General features: G+C 41.5%; 2 protein-coding genes across 2 annotated transcripts; one reads left to right on the top strand and one right to left on the bottom strand.

The window, feature by feature from the left end:
* Positions 1-2,332: 2,332 nt before the first annotated feature.
* nfkbie (nuclear factor of kappa light polypeptide gene enhancer in B-cells inhibitor, epsilon) lies at positions 2,333-10,797 on the bottom strand. The gene is made up of 6 exons (XM_085432124.1): positions 9,986-10,797; positions 6,767-6,869; positions 5,216-5,426; positions 4,796-4,884; positions 3,775-4,023; positions 2,333-3,202 (listed from the first exon to the last, which is right to left on the bottom strand). Exons 1-6 carry the CDS (start codon positions 10,306-10,308, stop codon positions 3,134-3,136), a joined length of 1,044 nt encoding a protein of 347 aa, XP_085288250.1. The 5' UTR covers positions 10,309-10,797; the 3' UTR covers positions 2,333-3,133.
* A 5,364-nt stretch (positions 10,798-16,161) lies between these two features.
* On the top strand, positions 16,162-20,438 carry tmem151ba (transmembrane protein 151Ba). Its single transcript, XM_085432120.1, has 2 exons — positions 16,162-16,761; positions 18,888-20,438. The coding sequence occupies exons 1-2, from the start codon at positions 16,672-16,674 to the stop codon at positions 20,328-20,330; spliced, it is 1,533 nt and encodes a 510-aa protein (XP_085288246.1). The 5' UTR covers positions 16,162-16,671; the 3' UTR covers positions 20,331-20,438.
* Positions 20,439-21,203: the final 765 nt, after the last annotated feature.

The raw sequence follows: 21,203 nt of genomic DNA, 5'->3' as shown, positions 1-21,203 counted from the left end.
CTATGCATCTCTGAAGAAGGTTAAGCTGTGCTGGAAAGCCTTATGCATGAGGCATTTCAAATGAATCCTACTTCATAAACACATGCACAGTAAAGCACTTCCTTCATGCCAGTGAGTGAGCATCGAAATAGGCTGCTGTCATTGTTGCTGATAAACACATCTGAGCTGCTTCTTCAACGACGCCACAGTGCCTGCCGTACCCCTGACTCACTTCTAAAACAGGTCACCAGTAAGGAATTCCTTTTATTTTCACGCAGGGGAATGTGTGCCCTCGTTCCACTACACCTCAGTAGTAATTCCTCCAACGTTTGTCTCGTCTTTGTTTCCTTCTGACTGCAAAAGTGAAGAGAGACATTCCGTCATAAAAACAAATTCAATACAGCAGCTAATCATTAACTAAACCAAGATATTACAGCGAAACCGTATTTCAAGATATCACATAATAGCAGCTGATATATTTATCTGAATAATATCCCACGTAGGCTATGTCCACATAGGTGGATGTCTGCAAGAATGGAAATTCCGGCATTCCATTAGAAAGAAATGTTATTTCCAGGAGTATTAGTCAGACCTGATGAGATAATTGACCTGCTGAGTGTATTACGCATACTATCATCATAGATGTTGATTGAGAAGGATCGCACAGAGCGGAATACATGACTTGAACACACCATTTTTAAAACCTTTTGCAGCACTAGCATGGTCTTTACTGTACATAACACAACAGTATCAGTTTTCCAGATTACACTTGAATGGAGAAGTAGACTGGTATAGTTTCATAACTCTGTTCTAGCTACTGACCACAGAGGTTTGTCGGTTTGGTAGCTGTTGCCATAAGTTTTGTTTGTGCACATGTGATAATGAAAGATGAGAAAATCCCATAAAATTAACTGTTATATTCAATATAAAACTTGAGTTGTGCTTTGCAACCATACAGCTAATTTGACCAGGAAATAGATAAAGACAAATCTGCAGCTACTGCTTCTGCTGTCATGTTTACCTGGTCAAAGGAAAGTAATTTTGTAATTGCCAGGTAGTTAGTCAGGTCAATATACCTGTATGAACATGAAGTGAACCTGTTCTGCGGTGGGTAATGTGTTTATAATAGAAATCCAACCAACTGGAATTTCCACAGTTCCACCGGTCATTGTACTGTAAGACCCACAAGGAAGAAGCCACTTACAGGAAAACAAAAATAAACCATGTTTCCAGTCAGCTGATTTTTTGCTGTTAGGAGCATTCCTGTACAACATAACATTTAATCATCTCATCTTTACTTTCATTTAAGTGGAAGCTAAAATATATCTGCATCACCTGTCTCTGTGCGTATTTGAAACACCTTCTTTTGAGGCTTTCAACAACTTGGAATTGCACATGTAAGACCGTTGGTAAACCGTGTCAGGCTTGTGCACGTGCACACATTAGATAGAGATGCATGCTTGAGTAAGATAGGACACCCTCTTTCAATTCTACGGTTTTACATATGAGGAGATTTTAAAAAATCCAGTTTTTAATCAGGTTTTAAATTAGGTAAACAGCAACACGTGGCATACTGGCAGCATGTGAGAAATTCGATATTCCCCATGATTCCATAACTTGTAGAAGCATTTTTGTTTCTATTTCACTATCACCCGCTCACATCGTTACGGAGGAATTTTGCCTCTCCCTTTTTACAACGTTGCCTCAGGAGGTCTGTGGGGATTCGTTTAGGCCCCGCCTAGGCATTTGGCAGGTTCAGGTCTGGACTTTGACTCAGCCATTGCACTCCCTTGATTCTTTTCTGTTGTAGATTTGCTGCTGCGCTTGAGATCATTGTCCTGAATAAGCTTTAACCGCTGAAAAGATGGTGTCATGTTCGGCTCTAGAATACTTTGGTAAACAGAGGATTTTACAAGTGACTCAGTGAGTGCAAAACAAACTCAAATCATGACTCCTCCACCACTGTGCTTGACAGCTGGTCTGCACAGTTGTGAAGAAATGGCTGTATAATCCTTCCCAGATTTGTCCTCCTCTGTCATCATGTTAACACACACCCTAAGGTTTCAGAGCAGCAAATTACCAAAGCTTCTATTTTCATAGAGGTGCTTACACTTGCCCGTGCTACTTGACTGGCTGCTGTTTATCTATTTAGTTCCTAAAGACGTCAGACTGTACTTAGTTTTTCCACACATAAATAATGAAACCGTGCCACATTTTGTAGTTTATCTGAAGCTGTATTCAGCTAATTTTAAGATCTGATTAGTTTTTTTATTAAGTGCTGATATGTAAAACCTTCAAAATTAAACACGTACTTTACCATGACTGTTTTTGCAATTAAAAAAGACAACATTCATGAATTTCCTGTCTTTTTATTACAAAATAAATGAACTCTTAACTAGACAGGCCAGTGTAATTACACAAAGAACAGTTTCTGCTGATGAAAGCTAGGTTGAGATAAATAGTTTCACTATTCCAAGCAAAAAACAAAAACTACAAATCAAAAAGATCAAGCTGCATTTCCTGTTATATACATTACATTTTTAACCACTTGTCACTTTTTTTTTTAGCAAAAGCAGAGATGAGAATAGTTTGTTTTTTGCAGGATTTACATTTTTTTAAATATCTGTTCACACCTCTGATTGCATTCTTCCAAAAATCTCTTTTATGCACTACAGTGAAAGGCCACATTTTCAGAGTTAAAAACAAAATTTAAAAAATGAAAACTTACTTCAATTTCAATGCAAAGTCACTGATAAAGTTTGAGAAACCGAAACTATGCATTTTGCATACTCTATTTGTAGCCACTGAAACCAGGTCAAAATGATAAAGAGGTAGATTTTTTTTGTGGGCACTGAACAGGTTTAGAGACAGTCTGGTACTCACAGTGAGGTGGGGTTTTACAGCTGAGTACAACCATCTCCAGAGGCATGCAGAAAGAAGCAAAATAACCAAGCTTGTAAAATCTTTCAATTAAGCGGTACTACTCTGTTTAATCAGAGCGAAGTGAGATTTATACTGTGCACATACTTGTCTAAGCATATGTATACTAATCAACAATGTTAGCTCAAAATATAGGTTTTTAAAATTTTTATTTATATGAGCTGCAGTGAGGCTCCAGACAATTAGAGGACTGTTGTTCAGCCCGTGACTCAGCTCAAAACTTCACGCCAACCAACGACCTTCCAGAGATCTGGATGTCATCAAAAGGAAATAGAGCCAGAATCTGAAAGACAAGAACAAGAAGCAGGTCAAACTTTACTGATCCTTAAATAATGATTAGAAAAAATACCAGAGAACAGCATTTATACAAGCGCTGCCGTACAGATGACTTATCCCTTATCTAAATGTCTTTCTAGGAAACCCAGAACTAAGCAGAGCATTTAGAGCACAAGAGGTCAAAATTGAAACCATGAATAGTGTTTGTCTGTGAGCTTCATACAAACTGGAGTAAAATAAATGAAAACAAATGAACCAAATCCACTTCTGCTGTGACTACTCTGCTTTTTAAAAGAGTACCAGGTCCCCTGCTTGTATGCTTTGGTAGGTTATTCTGAACTGGTAGGTTAGTGATGTTAAACCACTTAAAGAGTAAACGAAGAATGAGTTCAGTCAGGCAGTAGGAGGAGGCTTGACAGATTAGGTTTGTGCGTTGAGTTAGTGCACAGTTACCACTGAAAGTCTGCAAAACATACATATTGCTGGTTTTGTTTTGTGGGGTTTTTTTTAAAACAGGATTTAAGTCTTATTATTTAAACTATGTACAACAGTGCATTTCAACCCTTAATATTTGCTTACATCATCATTGCCGTCAGCCAAATCCAACGCCGTCTCGTCCTCCATGTTTCGCAGCATTTTGTCGGCGCCATTCTGACAGAGGATGGTGGCGATGGTGGCGTCCTGTCTCCCCACCGCAAGATGCAGGGGTGTGCAGCCATTAAACATTGCAGCGTCCACGTTGGCTCGGCTGCCGAGCAGCAGCTTCACAGATGTGATGTCATGCAGCTCCACAGCGAGGTGAAGAGGCGTTTTGCCGCTGGTTCCTTCCTACGAGGGGAGCGGACGAAGAAAAGCGATGAGAAATTCCACAAAAAGGGCAGAAATTCATAATGAAATTTAAACAGTTTCACAGTTTTATTTTTGCAATTCCACATTCTTGAAATCAGCTAGTAAAAAGGTCAAAGTACATTCTAATTAGAATAATGAATAATTCAATACATCGGACGTGAGGCAGACTGATATGTTAGGCCACTGATTTAAACTAAGAGGAATGTCTGGGGTGGTTTCGGGACTGCCACGTTCCCTACCATCAATAGAAAGTTAAGAGCGGCCGGCTAGTCTGACCTAATCATATCTCAAATCTAATTATGTCTCACTGAATCCTGCAGGAAGCCCCGAGCTCAGCTCATATCACTATCAGCATTGCACAGGTGCAGCTGATTTATGATAGGAACACAACATAAGGTCCCGATGTGGTAAACACAGTTTAAACAGGACGTATGTGATTATAAATGCAGACATATGACTGGATTAAACAAGTACGGAAAGCCCTCTTAGGGGAAAAAAATAAATAAAGACTGCAGCTTTGCTTCCACAAAAACAAACTCTTCATCCGGTCCTTCAACCTTTTCCTTTTCAGTGTTATGAGTTGAAGTCTGCAAGTGGAGCTGCACTGTTTGTGATCATTTCAGGCTGAATTACACGAGTGCAAAAAAGGCTTTCTGTTTAGTGTGAATTCTGCCTTTATGCAAAACTTAATTACACAAATACAGCTCATATGGTGCATTGACTTGGGGGGGGGGGGAATCCACAGACTAACCTGTATATTCAGATCTGCGCCCTTTTTGATCAGGAGCTTCATAATTTCATGTTGCCTGTTCAGTGCAGCCAAGTGAAGACAGCCAAGACCTGAAATTACAAATGTTGTCTGAAATCTGCAATGTGGAGCTCACTTTTAGGTCAAACAGTTTTTACAAACTTCAAGCAGAATACAGACCAACACTGTATCGATACAACACAAAACATGTTCTACATCAATGCTAAATGTGGGCGTTATTTCTTCTGCTACTGTCCAAGAAAATCCTCATGTATCTTTTAGGAGGACATCAGGGAAAGACAAGCTAGTTAAATATTTCTGCGACATTAAAATGTAAAACAAAAACAAAAACAACTTTTGACTTTAATGCATAAAAACTCGCATAAACAGATTTAGTAGCAGCCATGACTGTTTTCCCCTCACCTCTCCAGTTCTGGGTCTCGAGGACCGGAGCCAACTTGCTGGGAGAAACGTCTTTGGTCATCTCGGTTGCACACTCTAACTGCCCGTGCTGGCAGGCCACGTGGAGCGCCGTGTTCCCGTCCTGGTCCTGCAGCTCTATGCTGACCTGTTTCTCCATCAGACACTGCACCACCTCTCTCAGGTTTAGGTAGGTGGCGAGGTGCAAAGGGCTCTGAGGAACAAAACAAAAACTTTACCTGTGTGTCTCTGGTCAATATAAACAAAAACACGTCAGAAGTTCATATTTAAGTTGAGATGTTAAATAATCTACTAAAATGTTGAGTTGATATTAAGCAAAGACACACAAAAAAAAATACTAGCTGTCCATTGATTCATCAAACATACTGACAATAACAGGTTGATGGTGGTCTTATATATTTCTTCAGCTGTTGTCCTTATACCCTGTCACTTCTCCTTCACAGCTGCAGCTTCCCTGTATTTCCAAGAATGCTCTTATCCTCATTTCTAACTCCTCATTATTATTTTTGGACTCTAGTAGAGTAGCTTAGCATGAATGATGATTCTGAGCGTTAGAGTAATCCAAAGCTTCACTAAAATTTCGGCTCATTGAGATTACCGACCTCATTATACCAAACTTTTGCCATGTTTAATGTGAGCACCCATTACTGAAGTGGTATAAATATGAGAGGAAATAGGTAAAAGTCTAATAGTTCCCTTTGAAAATACCCAGAGCGCAGGCCTGTACCTGCTGCATTCAGGTACAAGTGAGGAAAACCCTTTCCGAGAAATTGAGTTTTATCTTTAATCCACAACAAGTGATGCGGTTACTCTGCACTGTGGTTTACTGAGACTGCTGTAGGTGTAGAGTATGATAGTGCTGTCTCTCCCTCCCTTTTTTTTTTTTATGTGTTTTGCAATTTTTTGTGTTATCAGAATTTTGCTGCGAGACTGTACTCACAGGACCACGTGTTAAAATATGGCAAAAATCCCTAATCCATTTGTTTTCCTTTTCCTTCAGAAATGAAGATGCATTTTTATTTTAAACCCCCTGGGTTGCAAACAAATTTCTTCTTGGTAATGTGTCCAAATGTGAAATCTTAGAATGACTACTAAGAGGAAATTAGGAAACCAAAAGAGCCCAGCACAGAGCTAACTGAGTCACTACATGAAGTGCTGAGTCTCAACTTCATATGTTTCCTTTTGACAGTTCTGCAAGTTCAAGTTAAGTCTCTGGTCGGACTTCTTGAAGGACTGGAACAACTCCTCCACCCACATCCACACAAGGATACACTCCACAGCTCCCTGTGGTTCTATTTCTACATGAAGTAGAGGAGGGGAGTTTCCATTCAAAGTCCCTTATGAGTTAACACTGGAACCACCCACAGTGACGTCTCGAGTGAGGACGGACTGCAAATAAAGAGGAACAAGAGTTCTCTGGAAGTACAGAGATATAAATAAAGCCACCGCTTCCACAATCAAGGTGCAGATGAGGAAGTATTTGTGGATTAAAAAATTCCAGCAGAAGCAACTTGTAGGACCTGTTGTACCTACCTGATATAAATTATTTTGGATGTCCAGGACTTCTGTTGGGAATATCTGTATCAACTCCTTAGCAAGTGGTGATATTTCGTGGATAATTGCTAAGTGCAGGATTCTACGGGAGTGAGAAAGAAAAAGAGAAGATGAACATTAACCGTTACGTCTGGAAAAATCTGCAGCCCTACTTTATCTCAAATTGAGCAACTTACCCCCCCTCAAAAAAAAAAAAAGCAGTGCTGTGAATTTCAACAAATGTTGCCTAACAATTTTCCTCGGTATTCATTTCAAGAGACTACCTCGAAATGTAACACTTAGTGGGCTGAATGGCAAGACTGAGTCGTTGGGGTATTGAGCAATACAAAAAAATTCTAGACAGCACAGCAAGGTGCTGGTGGTTTAAAAAAAAAAAAAAAAATCAAACATCTGTGAGCAGATATAATCGCACAGGCTTCAGTTTAAACGCTTACAGCAAAAGACAAAACAAAACAAAAAGCACGCCACCCAAAAAAAACACAGTGGGAAGTTGTAGCAAACAAATGTGTGCGCAAAGCAGGAAATGGAACTGAGCATTAGTGCTTAATTTAGACTCAACAGCAACATAGCGAGGGCCCCATCTGGAAAAGGGATCTTAACAGATTAAAATCAAAGTTTGAGGCTTCAAGTTCTTTAAACTCACTGCTGAGTCCAAATTCTGCGGACATCAGGTTTTATCTTACGGGCTTGAAGCGTTGATGTTTTACTGCTGCACGATTCGCCGCAGCAGTTACTTCTCTGTTAGTTTAGCAGCGAGACGTTCTGCTTTCAGAGTAAATGTCATTTAACCCAAAGCTGGACGCCGCGGGCTGCTTCAGACGCAGACAGAGTGGGATCAAAAGTTCCCACGACGTCTCGCTGTACACTCAGCTTTGAACACTTACAGTGCCACATGTCTAATTATACAAAGTAGTAAACAACGTGGCATTTATCGATTTGTTAAATGGTAAATTTGGTTACTTTATTTCAAAAGACCCACACCAAAGGGGGGGAAAAAAGAATTCAGTTTTATTTAGTCACAAATTTAAAATATCAGCGTTTCAAAAACTAATGTGCAGCGGTAGCGATAATACAGCTGCTTTTTTAAAGTGATCAGTTATTGAAATCTATAAGGATTAATCATGCAACTGAACATTTTGTTTGCAGCTACTGACACTGAGAAACAAAGAAAAAAAAAAGATAAAGTACCTGCATAAGGTTTATTTTAAAAAGGTGACAATATTTTACGCTTATTTTTGGCACAAAACAAGGGGAAAAAAGCATTTCTTGTAGTTACTGCCATAAATACATAAAACGTATTACTACTTTACTATTATCAACACCGATTAAGCATATAAGTTGGCTTTTTTCCCCCACTGAATTAAATATCTTTGGGCTGTTTGAGAAGAAGCAATGAGGAAACAGATGTGGGGCATTTCTCACTGTGAGTAAATTAGGAAGGCTGCAGGTGACAAAGTGCATGATTCCTTGTGCATTTCTAGGAATGTAAAATTCCCAAAAACTGTAGAGAAAATGAAAATAAATGTAAAAATACAAAGCTGCTTGTGAGTGTTAATCCATCGCTCGAGTACCCCAGTAATGGTTAAGATGAGAGGATACTGCACGAGAAGCCACATTACATTTTTGTGATGCTTAAATGTCAGCTACGTCTGCAGACTGATGGAGCTGCACTGACATAAACCTGTCAGCAAATGTCTTTGTGTGAAAGGGACTTCCTGGTTTGAGTAAGACTTGAATGAATAAGAACTTTTAAAAAAAATCCCACAGGGGAAAATTAGTGTTTGCATGATTCTGTCAGTCGAAGCAATGCACTGTGGTGTGTTTCAGGTGTTTTTTTCCCCCTCCACCAGGTATCTATAGTTAGGGTGTGAGAATGAAACCATGTGGCCCCAACAATCAGCAAGCGGAAATGAAAAGAGGTCAGAGACACAACAACACTTGCGCAGTGTGATGTGACTACATCAGGATCACACCGGCTGGTCGTGGCTGCAGGATTCATTAAATCGGTCTGCTGGTTGATGACGCTGCAACTCTAGATGAGTGGGTCACATAAGAAACAAGAAGGTCTGCATGGGCTGATAAGATTGTGTGTGTGTGTGTGGAGGTTGAGGTGTTTAGATTGTGTGCAAAAGTTTCACTGACTCAAATTGAGAAATGAAGAGCAGCGAAAAGCCGCTCAGTTGCAAATGATTTTTTTAGCTGTCTGGAAGAAGGAAGGGGGAAGAAAGTAAAAAAAAAAAAAAAAAAAAAAAAAAAGCAAGGGGGAAAGAAAGAAGCCTGTGAGGAATGAAAACATGCGTACACACTGTCCTGTCCTGATCAACAAGTTTCTTGGATGAAAAGCGGGCCACACAGCTACCTCACAGCATGTGCTTTGTCTGTGCTGCATGGGGGAAGTCCAGACCTATCTGTTTCACTTCTGTTTTCTGACTGAGAGTCGACAACTCAATGGAGACCGGTCACATATGCGACAAGGACAAAGTTCATTATAAAAGTCTGCAGTATCACACTCTTATGAAATCCCCTTTAAAACCTGTATCGCCATGGGAAAAACTGTGCCTGAAATTTAATGTGATTTACAGACTCCAGCTGCAGTAGAAATGCCATTCATGACGATTTTAAGTTCATCAGCTTACAGCAGACTTAAAAAAAAAAAAAAAAAAAAAGAAGAAGAAGAAAAAAAAAAAAAAAAGTGAGAAGCTACTACCCTGCTCAAAATTAAACCAGCAACTATTCTGGTAACCTTTAAATTATTCTGTGCAATATTTAGAACAAATACACAAAAAGATTTCTAATTACAGGTCACCAATTATAAAAAAATATATACTTTTTTTCTTGTTTTAAATCATTTTGAATCGTACATTGTCTAATAAATCCCCATCACTACATATCAGGCAGTGATCCAATTAAAACTAATGTGGTGGCATTAATGTACAAATCACTAGATAATGGAAATGATAATCATAAAGAGCTTTGCAAACTAACTGTAGGATATTGCCAACCATATCAACTAAGGATAAAAATCACGGGTGCCAAAAAAGCTGGTGAAACCTCTAAGAGAGAAACAGTTAAAATGCAAAAAGGTTTGTATTCACCCACCAGTGTGCAGCAGCATTCCTTTCAGCAAATATTCTAGCAAGATGAGCAAGAATTTTTTATTTTTGATGGAAATTAAATGAATAACAATTAAAAACCTACGTGTCTCCATCCTCTGTAATAGTTGTAAGCAAGTTCTCCTCCTGCTCCTGCTCAGAGAGTTCAGAGCTCTGTACTTGCTGGTTGCTGCTGGAAATCGTGCAGCCCTCCACTATATCCGACAGGCTCTCTACCGTGAGAGACGAGGAACCGTAGGCTGAGTCCAGCCATTCCTCCCCGCCGGAGAACTTGTCCCTCGGCCCGCTGAGGTCATTGCTCGGCCCCCGGGGCTCCTCCGACTTCACTATGGAGCGGTACGAATCAATGCCTGAGTCTGTGCAGTTATCCTCCGGCAAGTGTTCTTTAGTACAGTCATGGCTCGCCATGGTAGTGCTGCTGTGGTGATGATGATGGTGGCCTCGCTGGGTTTCCCCCTCCCGCCTTCCCCGAGGATTTAAAGGCTTCCTGCGGGCGCTGTAGCCGCTCGGTGCTCGGTGATGTGACCGGACAGCCCGGTGACACCTGTGATAACCGCCGCACCGTCTTCGTGAAACCAGAGGAACGAGCCGCTGCGTGTCATGCCATTAACCGACAACACTGTGCCCTCTGTGTAGGAAGAGGCGTTCACTTTTTACCGATTTAACGCGTTTTAAAAAGTTTCGAAAACATGGTGTATCGGGTTTAAAACGAGTGAAACGAGACACTAACGACTACCCGTCGACTAAATATCCGGTAAATGCGTGAGCTCCAGGCGGAGAGCATATGAGCAATGAAAGGCGAGAAGGGGAAGAGCTGACATGTGAAAGGCAAAGCTGTTTTTGTCACGCGGGGGAATCCCCAGTGGCGTGATCGAACGCACACACACAGTATGTTCCCTCGCGAACACGCGCGCGCAGAAACGCCGGAGAGTCGGGTGTGAGAGCGGAATTACTTTGTGATTATCAAAATAAAAGCACACTATCTAAGGCTTTGTGTATATATATATATATATATATATATATATACCCATTGATGACTTTCCATTTCGTGTCTTCTCATTTTTTTTTGTTAAGTTCATTTATTAATAATATAGCCACAAATCACAACAGCAGTCTCCTCAAGTGGTGTAGAGTAAGGTAAAGACCCTGCAATAATACAGGGTAAACCCCAAAATTAAAACAACCTCCCTGGGCAAGCACTTGATGACATTGGGAATTAAAAAAAACTCCCCTTTAAAAGAAAGAAACCAGGCTCATGGAGGAACAGTCATCTGCAACCATCTTCTGAGAGCGAGCGGAGGAAGACGGGACAAAAGACTAAATACTATGGAAGAGCGTCAGAGATTAGTAGTAACTAATGATTAAATGCAAAATGGAGTGTGAGTACATAATGAGTGAAAAAGATGAGTGAAGAAGAAATACTTAGTGTATGGGAAGCCCCCAGCAGCCTAGGACTATTGCAGCATAACTAAGGGGGGATTCAGGGTCACCTGATCCAAAAGAGTGCCTGTCTCCTGAATCCAAACTGGGAGCTGGTTCCACAGAAGTGTAGCCTGAAACCCGACGGCTCTGCCTCTCATTCTACTTTTAAATATCCTTGGAACCACAATTAAACCTGCAGTCTGAGAGCAAAGTGCTCTATTAGGATGACATGGTAACAGTTCGCAGGCTTCTGACTAACTCTTACTGGAATTTATTTTCAGGGGCATGTCCAGAGGGGGGCATAGGGTGACATCTGCCCCCCCCCCCCCCCCCCCCCCTCAAAAGAAATGACTGCTTGTTAATCTTGCAGTGCTAAACATAGATAAGACCTGTTGTCTAATGTAATCATGATATCTACAATCACGAGGTCTGGGTAGTGGCTGAAAGAATGAGATTGTGGAAGAAGTTCAGTAATTTGGGAGGGATTTGGAGATCAAAGTGATAAACACATTAATAAAAAATAAGGAAACGACTAATAACTATTATTTTTAAAAATGATAATGATTCTGAAGAAGGACGATTCTGTATAATCTTCATTTTCCATTAAGTGCACTTTGATGCCTCGCTGCACAGTCACAGTGGAAAAACCCCAAAAGTCAAGGGGATAAGGAGGAGTACAATCAGTAGCTTTTCCCACACCCTCTCCTTTTCCCCCATCGGTCTTTATCTAAGAGTAAAGTTGAACTATTAAACTCCAGCTTCCCTCAAATGACTTCAGTAAGCTCATCATTCATTTCTGACTGTCGGCAGTGTCAGGAGAATCCCCGCTCATGGGTTTTTGCAAAGTTGAAATACCTTTAATGCAGATTAGTGTCTATTCACATCATCCAGTGCAAATTTCACTTTGTGGCTAACATGAATACATCTTTAGGCTAAGAAATATGAAACATGATATTCGCTTACACAAAGAGTCTGTCATATAACATCATTTATATTAGGGCATAGAGCTACACCAGCCTCAAATTGTATTTACTTCTGATCAAATATTCTGATTTCCAGCCTCCCCTCTTCCACCCAACCTGCCCTGTTATTCTTCTATCCTGTTCCACCCCATTAACGATTCCTGGAAACACCCCTGTTGCGCGATATGGCAGCCTCGCTTCTGTCAGTCTGCCCCAGGGCAGCTGTGGCTACAACCGTAGCTTGCCTCCACCAGTGTGTGAATGTGAGAGTGAATGAATAGTGGCATTGTAAAGCGCTTTGGGTGCCTTGAAAAGCGCTATATAAATCCAATCCATTATTATTATTATATCAACATTCAATGAGGCCAACAAACGCGCAAAATAAGAAATATACAAAATACTTAATAACAATACCCCCCCCCCCCACACACACACACACACACACACTATGAAATCAACCTTGTCTAGTGTGCTAATAAAAAAACAGTAAATATATAATCAAATAAATGAACTGTGTTGGTTTGCATTTCCAATTTTTGATGTTTAAGTCTCAGTTGTTCTGAGAACCTTAGTCTTCACTGTGTACCACAGCTGCAGGGATACTGAAAGCAGCAACATCACATACAATAACGAAAAATGAAACAATAGAATCAAAAAACCAAACAACTTGTTTATGTGATTATTCCCCGCTTGAGTTGTGTGATTATTACTGCCTCTGAATGATGCATGAGCCCATGCACACTTTCATAAACAGCATTAAATGAACTGCTTTAACAAAACAATTACTCAACTGTCAATAAAACCAATTAAGTATGCAAAATCTGACCACAGAACTAAAACTTGCTAACACAATGACATGTTCCTTTAAGCCCTTTTGGAGCATATGCAGGCCTCACATCTTCACAACTTGTAATCCTGGTGACACCCTGTGCAATACGATTTACCACAGAGGCTCCAAATACTTTGGAAGGTATGCTTGTCTCTACATGGACTAATTACATCACCACAATAGCATGTGTGCAACATGCACTTATCAAACTTCACATGTGTGCAGTAGATATCAAAATAAAGTTTGACCGCGGGTGTTATCTGAAGCATAGAAAGAAAGGAAGTTCTATTATTTTTGTTTGAAAGACGCCATATAAAGTAACCTTCATCCGGTGTGCATTTACAAGATCAACACAAAGCCCATTTGTGTTTATTTATGATTTTTTTATAAATAAACCTGTTGGCCTATTCATTAGGTGAGATAGTTGAGCTTATCAGTCTGAGTCTGTCTGCGTCAAAACAATCACTCGGAACTGTGCAAGGTGCACTCATGAAACCTTATTGATGTGTATTTGGTATCAAAACAGCGGGGGAGTTCAAAGGTGAGCGTGGTTCAGAGCACAATCACAGTAAAGTGTGATAATCTAAGTATGGGATCTAAGTCTGACTTACATAGAAGTATCAAATCTCATTAATGTACTCATTCAGAACACAACAAGCATCCCACTGTGATACTCCGTTCATCTGGCTTTTATTTTTGAAGTCCACAGCGGAAGTCTCGGTTTTCAGGCTTGTCACTGGTAGCAACAATAAACCACAAGCACATTATTATTCATTGAGCTTTAGTCCTTTTTCTAAGAAGCTGCAAAACCAGAGCTTGGTTTATAGAAAACTCATTTTGCTGGATTTAAAAGTGAGGAGACATTAAACATGAGCAGCTACTGATATGTGCTGAGGGGTCCTGTCTGTAGCAGCAGGAGCTCACAGTGTCAGTCTGTAGTTGTTTTGCATGCTTTTGGGATTGATGCAGTCAAATAAACAGAAGAAAATATTCAGAGCTTTTCTTTTTTAATCATCTGTATTTTTACTTTTACTTTTTTGAGACGCTTCCTGTGGTTTGGCCTTTAGAGGGCTCACTTACACAGCTGCTTCTGTACTTTAATGGGAGGGGGGTAGGTCCATGATGAAAACAGTCTACAACATAAAACAATGCTGACTGTTAGAGGGAAGCATTTAGTGCTGTTAAGAGTTACCATCTGTTTTTCTCTACTGTTGTGTTTACTTTTTCCACTTTACACCAGGAGTCCAGTCCAATGTCCATACTGTGCTCTGTGATAAACACAGGCCGGTGTTCCAGGATCATACAGGAAAGTGTTCTTGTTTAAATAGGGCTGTGCACAACAAAAGCAAGGATAAATATTCAGTTTTCCCTACTTGGTCTTCTTATGGTCTCTTCTTTCACAAAAAACAATGAAATAATGACAAACGCTTTGGGGCAATTCTGTCTTTTTGCCCTCTTCTCCTTATTCACAGCATTAAGTAAACCATATCTCAGCTTAAACTTGAACTTTTGTACTCTTTTTCTTTTTGTCTGAAAGCTATATTTGGTGGAGTGGTGAGATTAATTTGCTAAGAATTTAAAATACAACTTTATTGTGGAATCATCACATGTTCTTTAGGAAGTTTATTTGAAATGAAAAGTGGAATCATCCAATCACATGACAGCAACTCAGTGCATTTAGGCATGCTGACATTGTCAAGATGACCAGCTGAAAATCAAACTGAGCATCAGAATGGGGAAGAAAGGTGAATTAAGTGACCTTGAAAATTGTATGTTTGTTGGTGCCAGATGTGCTGATGTGAGTATTTCAGAAACTGCTGGGATTTTCCCATGCAACTATCTCTATGATTTACAGAGAAGAAAATGAGAAAATATGCTTTGAGCAGCAGTTCACTGGGTGGAACTGCCTTGTTGATGTCAAAGGTCAGAGGAGAATGGGGAGACTGCTTTGCACTGACAGGAAGGCAACAGTAACTCAAAAAAGATCACTCGTTATAACCAAAGTATGCAGAAGAGCATCTCTGAATCCACAGGACATAGAACCACGAAGCCGATGGTCTAGAGCAGCACAAGACCACACCGGATGCCCACTCTAGTCAGCTTAGAACAGGAAACTGAGTGTATAATTCACACAGGCTGAACAAAACCGGACAACAGAAGATTGGAAAAATTTTGGCTGCTTTGATCGATTTCTGCTGTGACACTTGGATGACAAGAACTCGACATAAACAACATGAAGGCATGGATCTATCCTGCCTTGCATATAGAGTTCAGGCTGCTAATGGCGTGGGCCACTTTTGGCCACTTGAGCGTCACTTAAACATCACAGCATGTAGCCGATTGTGTCCATCCCTTTATGACTACAGTGAAATTATTTTCTAATGGCTCCTTCCTGTGATAAAAGCTATTAAAGTCTGACCAAAGTGTCTAACTAAAACACTTTTCATCGCAAACGCTGTCTCGTGTTTCATCTTGTACAGCATGTCTTCAAACTGTGGTGGTGTCCAGGGTGGAAGAGAGGGACCCAAATGCAGCACACATAGGCAGACTAAAACGAAAGAGAGACATTTATTGACCCATATAAAGTCCAAATGGATAGATCCAGGGAATATCCAATATACACAAACAATACATAACAAAAACCCACAGAAATAAAACAGCTGCAAAAAAAGGAAACATGACCTGGGAATTATATTTGCATTATATTATCTGATGATTAGGCCCCTACTCATAAGATGTGGTTAGCTTTTGGGGAGTCCCATTTAACAAATGGCTATCTTGTCTATTATGTTGGAATTTGTACTTTTGATTGATTTGTGAATAAACTAAACTAAACTAAACTAAACTAAATTAAACCCTTTGACAAAAAGAAACAAAGCCAAACAAGCCAAAAAATCATACCATCTGAGGAGCATCACAGGTGGCTTATTTAATTTCATATATATAACGAATTTAAACCCTACGTGAGCTTTTACTATTACTGTTTTTCAAAGAACTTGCTTAAATACAGATCAGAATAAAGATCTCTGCTGAGAGGAGCCACCCCCTCCTCAGCAGCGGCAGCAGCAGCGCCCCTCTGTGCTGTTGTGAGTTACGTGGACACGTACGTGCGTGTTATTTACATCGTGGTGTCGGGCTGGCTGCTCGCATGTGCCGCTGCCCGTCTCCTTTGTCCTGCTTCACAGCTTCACTGGGTGTCATGGGCTCTGCCTGCAGGGAGAGGAGCTTTGTCACTTCCCTCATCACACTGGATCCCTCGCCGCAGCAGTCCTCATCACCATCACCATCGCATCGCGAGAAGAGTCACAGCCTCTCAGTCTTCTTCGGAGGCACAATGACCGCGTTCCCGTAGGCTACACCATGCGAAGTGTGCCCACCTGAAACAGGCTGGGGATGCAGCATCCTTTGAGCCCTTCTGTTTGGGTTCCTGCTGCACTGGTTTCCTGCGGATGATGCGCGGAGGAGTTCGCGGCGTGTTTATGTCTCACTCTGCTTTGGAAAGCCCCCATCCCATCAGGAGATCCATGCACCACCGGTCTTTGTGTTGTTGTTATTACCATGTCCCCAGCATCGGCTGCAACGGCAAGTGAAAGCGCCACCGCCACCACCACCGTCCCCGAGGAGGAGACGGAAAGCCCCCGGGAAGAGGTAAGAATTGTTTGCAGTAAATTAAGGCTTTTGAGTAGTGTGGCATGTTTAAGTGACAGGCTGCCTTTGTGCATGCTCACTGTAATAATCTCACGGTAATAATCATTTGGCTTTTTTTTTTTTTAGATTCTGATTTAAGTGTTTGCACAGCACTTAAAGCGCTTTATTTGCCTATTATACGAACCCATGCGCGCACTCGAGCGTGTGAACGCCATGATTACGCTCCTGTGTCCTCCGGGCAGGCTTCCAAAATTAGGTTTAAGAATCTATCACGGTCCAATCAGGTACACGAAAGTGTTAAAACAAAAAAACTTACTTTGCTCATATCTTTCCAGAAGATATTGAAAGTCACGCAGCATTTAAAAGACATCTTGACGTTACTAGGGCGGGGAGAAGTGAGATGTTGTAAATTTCCCTTAAGGGAAAAACTAAAACAGATTTGGAAACATAAGGACTCAACAGCAGTTTTCCTGAATTAAACTATAACACCCAATTCCTCTCCTTCTTCTCCAGTCTTCCCCTACATGCACACATGCTGGGCAAGTTACATATCCATTACACAAGAGAGTCTTTTTATATAACCTAGCTGGTCTTATTATGTCAAGAGAAAGTGTCCATGACTGCGAGAGGCACTAAAGGCACCACGGCAGCCTCCTGAATGTGAAGACTGTACAGATTTGAACCTTCTTGAAACTGTTTTTCCTTTTAACAATAGCCACTTTCATATTAAAATCTATGACTCCTATGAGTGCAAACTGTAAAATTACATTAGGATATAAGCACGTAAGGTGGCGTGCTGAAGTGATTCTCAGTTGTTGCTTTCATGCAAAGGGAATTTTCACTAAATACAAAACAACACTGAAACCAAATATTAAAAAATGATACAAGAGCCTTCAGCTAACTGTACACAGAAGACTTTTAGAGCTGTTTCATACAATAACTGCCTTAAATATAAATGTAACTCACTACAATTAAAAATGGATTCTCCTTTCATATTTTAGGACCAGCGCAAGGTTTTTCTAACACATTTTTAATCAGATTGTAACATGCAGAGATGCATTTGCTTTGCAGGCACATAATCAGAACGATATCTCCTACTGCACAACTGTTCATCATTAACCTCGAGCCTGTAAAATGTAACACTGGCCACAAAATGTGCCACGTAGTATTGATTGTAATTTTCGAACGTGGCCAGAATGCTGGTGAGCAAGCACTCCTCCTGCAGGAGGTTTATCTCAGTGGGGAATTTCACTGTTAATCCCTTTTGCTCTGTGGGGTGTAGCCTTGGGTTGGCAGTGTGCTTGAAGACCATGTGACCAAGGTCGGGAAGTTAATTATGATGCAAGAACATTGATTATTTATGCTCGTCTATCACTCGAAGAGCACAGAGCTGACATGTCGAGTTCAATAAATCAGCGCTGTGATAGAGCAGATGCTTTTTTTTTTTTAAATGTGGTGTTTAGAGGCGACCTATAGATCAAAATCTAGACATTTACAGTCTAATCTGAAGTGTTAGAAGTGAGGTCTGTCATGCAAATTTTTTTTGAATGAATTTAGTGATAATCTTCCCCTTCCTGGGACTTTTGAATCTCTGCCAGGTTTTGTGTGGCTGTGCTCCTGCAGGGCGTAACCAGCTCTCGAGCTCTTTGATGCAGCCGCTGGGGCTTGCTGTGCCCCGAGGAGATAAAGGATGGCACCATCTAAATGCTGCCCAAGTCAGACTACAGCCTTTTTTTCTGCCTGTCTGCCTAAATGTTTTTGACTCTTTAAAATCATATCAGTTCTTTCAAGTCTTCAACTCTCACGTGACAACAGGATTTCTTTTACATTTTAATGGTAATAATGAAGGAATCGTCTGATTATAACATGCACAGAGCAAGAAATGAGCAGTTGGCTCTTGGCTCATGCATAAACTATGCAAAAGCACTTGCAACGAAGAATATTTCCTTAAATATTTTATACACATGAGCCGCTGCTCCTTAACTTTTTGCCTACAGGTATTTAGGTTGTGTTCATCAATGCCACATTAAAATGTGCCATTCATTTAAATCTTCAGGTATAGGTTACTCCTTCTTATATTATTATGTTAATACCTGTGTTTGTAATCATTTTTTTCTCTTTTGCAGCAACAGCCTCAGAAACAGTCTCTGGCTAAGTCCTTGTGTCAGGAAACTCACTGGAAATGCCTGCTGCTGTCACTGCTGATGTACGGCTGTGTCGGGGTGATGGCCTGGTGCCAGGTGACAGAGGTCACACGCCTCACCTTCAATAGCGCCTACAAGGGAAACTCTATGATGTACCATGACAGTCCCTGCTCCAATGGCTACATCTACATCCCCCTGGCCTTCCTGGTCATGCTCTATGTGGTCTACCTGGTCGAATGCTGGCACTGCTACACCAGGAATGAGCTGCAGTACAAGGTTGATGTGGACAGCGTGACGGAGCGCATACAGCGCATGCAGCAGGCTACGCCTTGCATCTGGTGGAAGGCCATCAGCTATCACTATGTCAGGAGAACGCGACAGGTGACACGTTACCGTAATGGAGATGCCTACACCACTACACAGGTCTACCATGAGAGAGTAAACACCCACGTAGCCGAGGCGGAGTTTGACTACGGTAACTGCGGGGTTAAGGACATCTCGAAGAACCTGCTGGGCCTGGATGGTTTCCCCATCACCAAGCTGAGGTTCACCAAGTGCTTTAGCTTTGCCAATGTGGAGTCTGAAAACTCCTACCTGAACCAGCGGGCCAGGTTCTTTACAGAAAACGAGGGCCTTGATGATTACATGGAGGCACGTGAGGGGATGCACCTGAAGAATGTCGACTTTAAGGAGTATATGATTGCCTTTTCTGACCCTGATCACCTTCCATGGTATGCTTCCAACTCCACCTTCTGGGTAGCGGCTGCTTTCACCTTGTCCTGGCCTATGAGGGTGCTGACAGAGTATCGTACTTCCTGTGTGCACTACCATGTTGAGAAGCTGTTCGGCTTTGACTATGTGCCAGTAACGCCATCTGACGAGCGGGTGTATTGCAGACACATCCCACGGGTCAACACAATTGACAGCACAGAGCTCGAGTGGCACATCCGCTCCAACCAGCAGCTAGTGCCCAGCTACTCTGAGGCGGTTCTCATGGACCTGGCCCAGCTCTCAGGGAGCTGTAATAGCTACTCCTTATCCGGAGGCTATGGCAGCTACAGGCAGAACTGCGAACGCTGCCACCGTGCCATAAGCAGCTCCTCCATCTTCTCCCGAAGCGCCCTCAGCATCTGCAACACTGGGAGCCCCCGCATCCCGTTCAGCGCCAGCCGCTTCTCGCTGGGTCGGCTGTACGGCTCCAGGCGGAGCTGCCTGTGGAGGAGCAGCGGGAGCCTGAATGAGCAGTCGTGTCCCACAGAGAGCACGCGCTGTCTGTCAGGCCAGCAGGCCAGTGAGGAGAACCCTCCAGCCTATCAGGACGCGCTGTACTTCCCAGTGCTCATCGTGCATCGCAACGAAGGCTGCCTCAACCACGACCACCGCTCGCTGCACAGAAATGGCTCCTGTGTAGAAACTTCACTCTGATGACACGAGCTAAGGCCAAGGAAACTCTTCATACATGGACTCTTGTGTCTCTTTAACACAGAGATTTAAAAAAAAAAAAAAGAGCATTCTCTGAGTTACCACAACAAAGGATTTGTTAACATTTCTAAACATACTGTCACCTGACACAACAGCAATTACAACAAAGTATGTGTGTGGAATTTATCACTCAATACATCAGGGAAAAACAGACCCGATGAGACTGTTGTTTAAAATACAGCGAGGCTTTAAAGGATACTGCCAAAGTGTCATGTGCAGCCCTAAAGAGTCTGTTGAGATTCAGATAACCAATGAAAATCAAGGGCCATCCCATCCTAGTGTAAATGCCATATTTACAGATCTTAGTCACAGACAATTTACAAAGATATGAGTAACATTTCCCGGTATATGAAGCCTGAAATGGGCTTTGACTCAGCAGCAAATGAAAAAATTAAATGGATGCCAAACGAGAAATGGAACGCAAAGATAAGCAACCTTGTCAAAACACACTAACGAGACTAAGTAGTTTTGCTGAAACCAAACACCCTAACCCTCTCATGGCTCTTATCAAAGTGAAGTCAGTACAGTCGACAAATACAGAAATCTGCATGTTAACACATTTTGATCCTGGATGATTTAATGTCTCCATTCAAAGTTAATGCTCATGGAAATCCATTCAAAGAGAAAAAAACTGAAAATAAATGTGCGGATAAAACATTCAGTCAGCTGATATGTGCTTGGCTGCAATGACATTAAACTCCATGGCTCGCCAAATATAGCACAGGAGGAGTTTGAATAATTTAGCAGATGAGGGCTGAAGGACACGAGGATTTAAAACTGATTCATAAACACTTCTTTAAACTGTTCAAACTGTAC

This window comes from Copadichromis virginalis, linkage group LG15 (assembly GCF_057382275.1).
Source record: "Copadichromis virginalis isolate Kocher_CV1m ecotype Utaka linkage group LG15, C_Virginalis_male_GT1.1, whole genome shotgun sequence".
Lineage (NCBI taxonomy): Eukaryota > Metazoa > Chordata > Actinopteri > Cichliformes > Cichlidae > Copadichromis > Copadichromis virginalis.
This window is presented reverse-complemented; position numbering and strand designations above follow the sequence as displayed.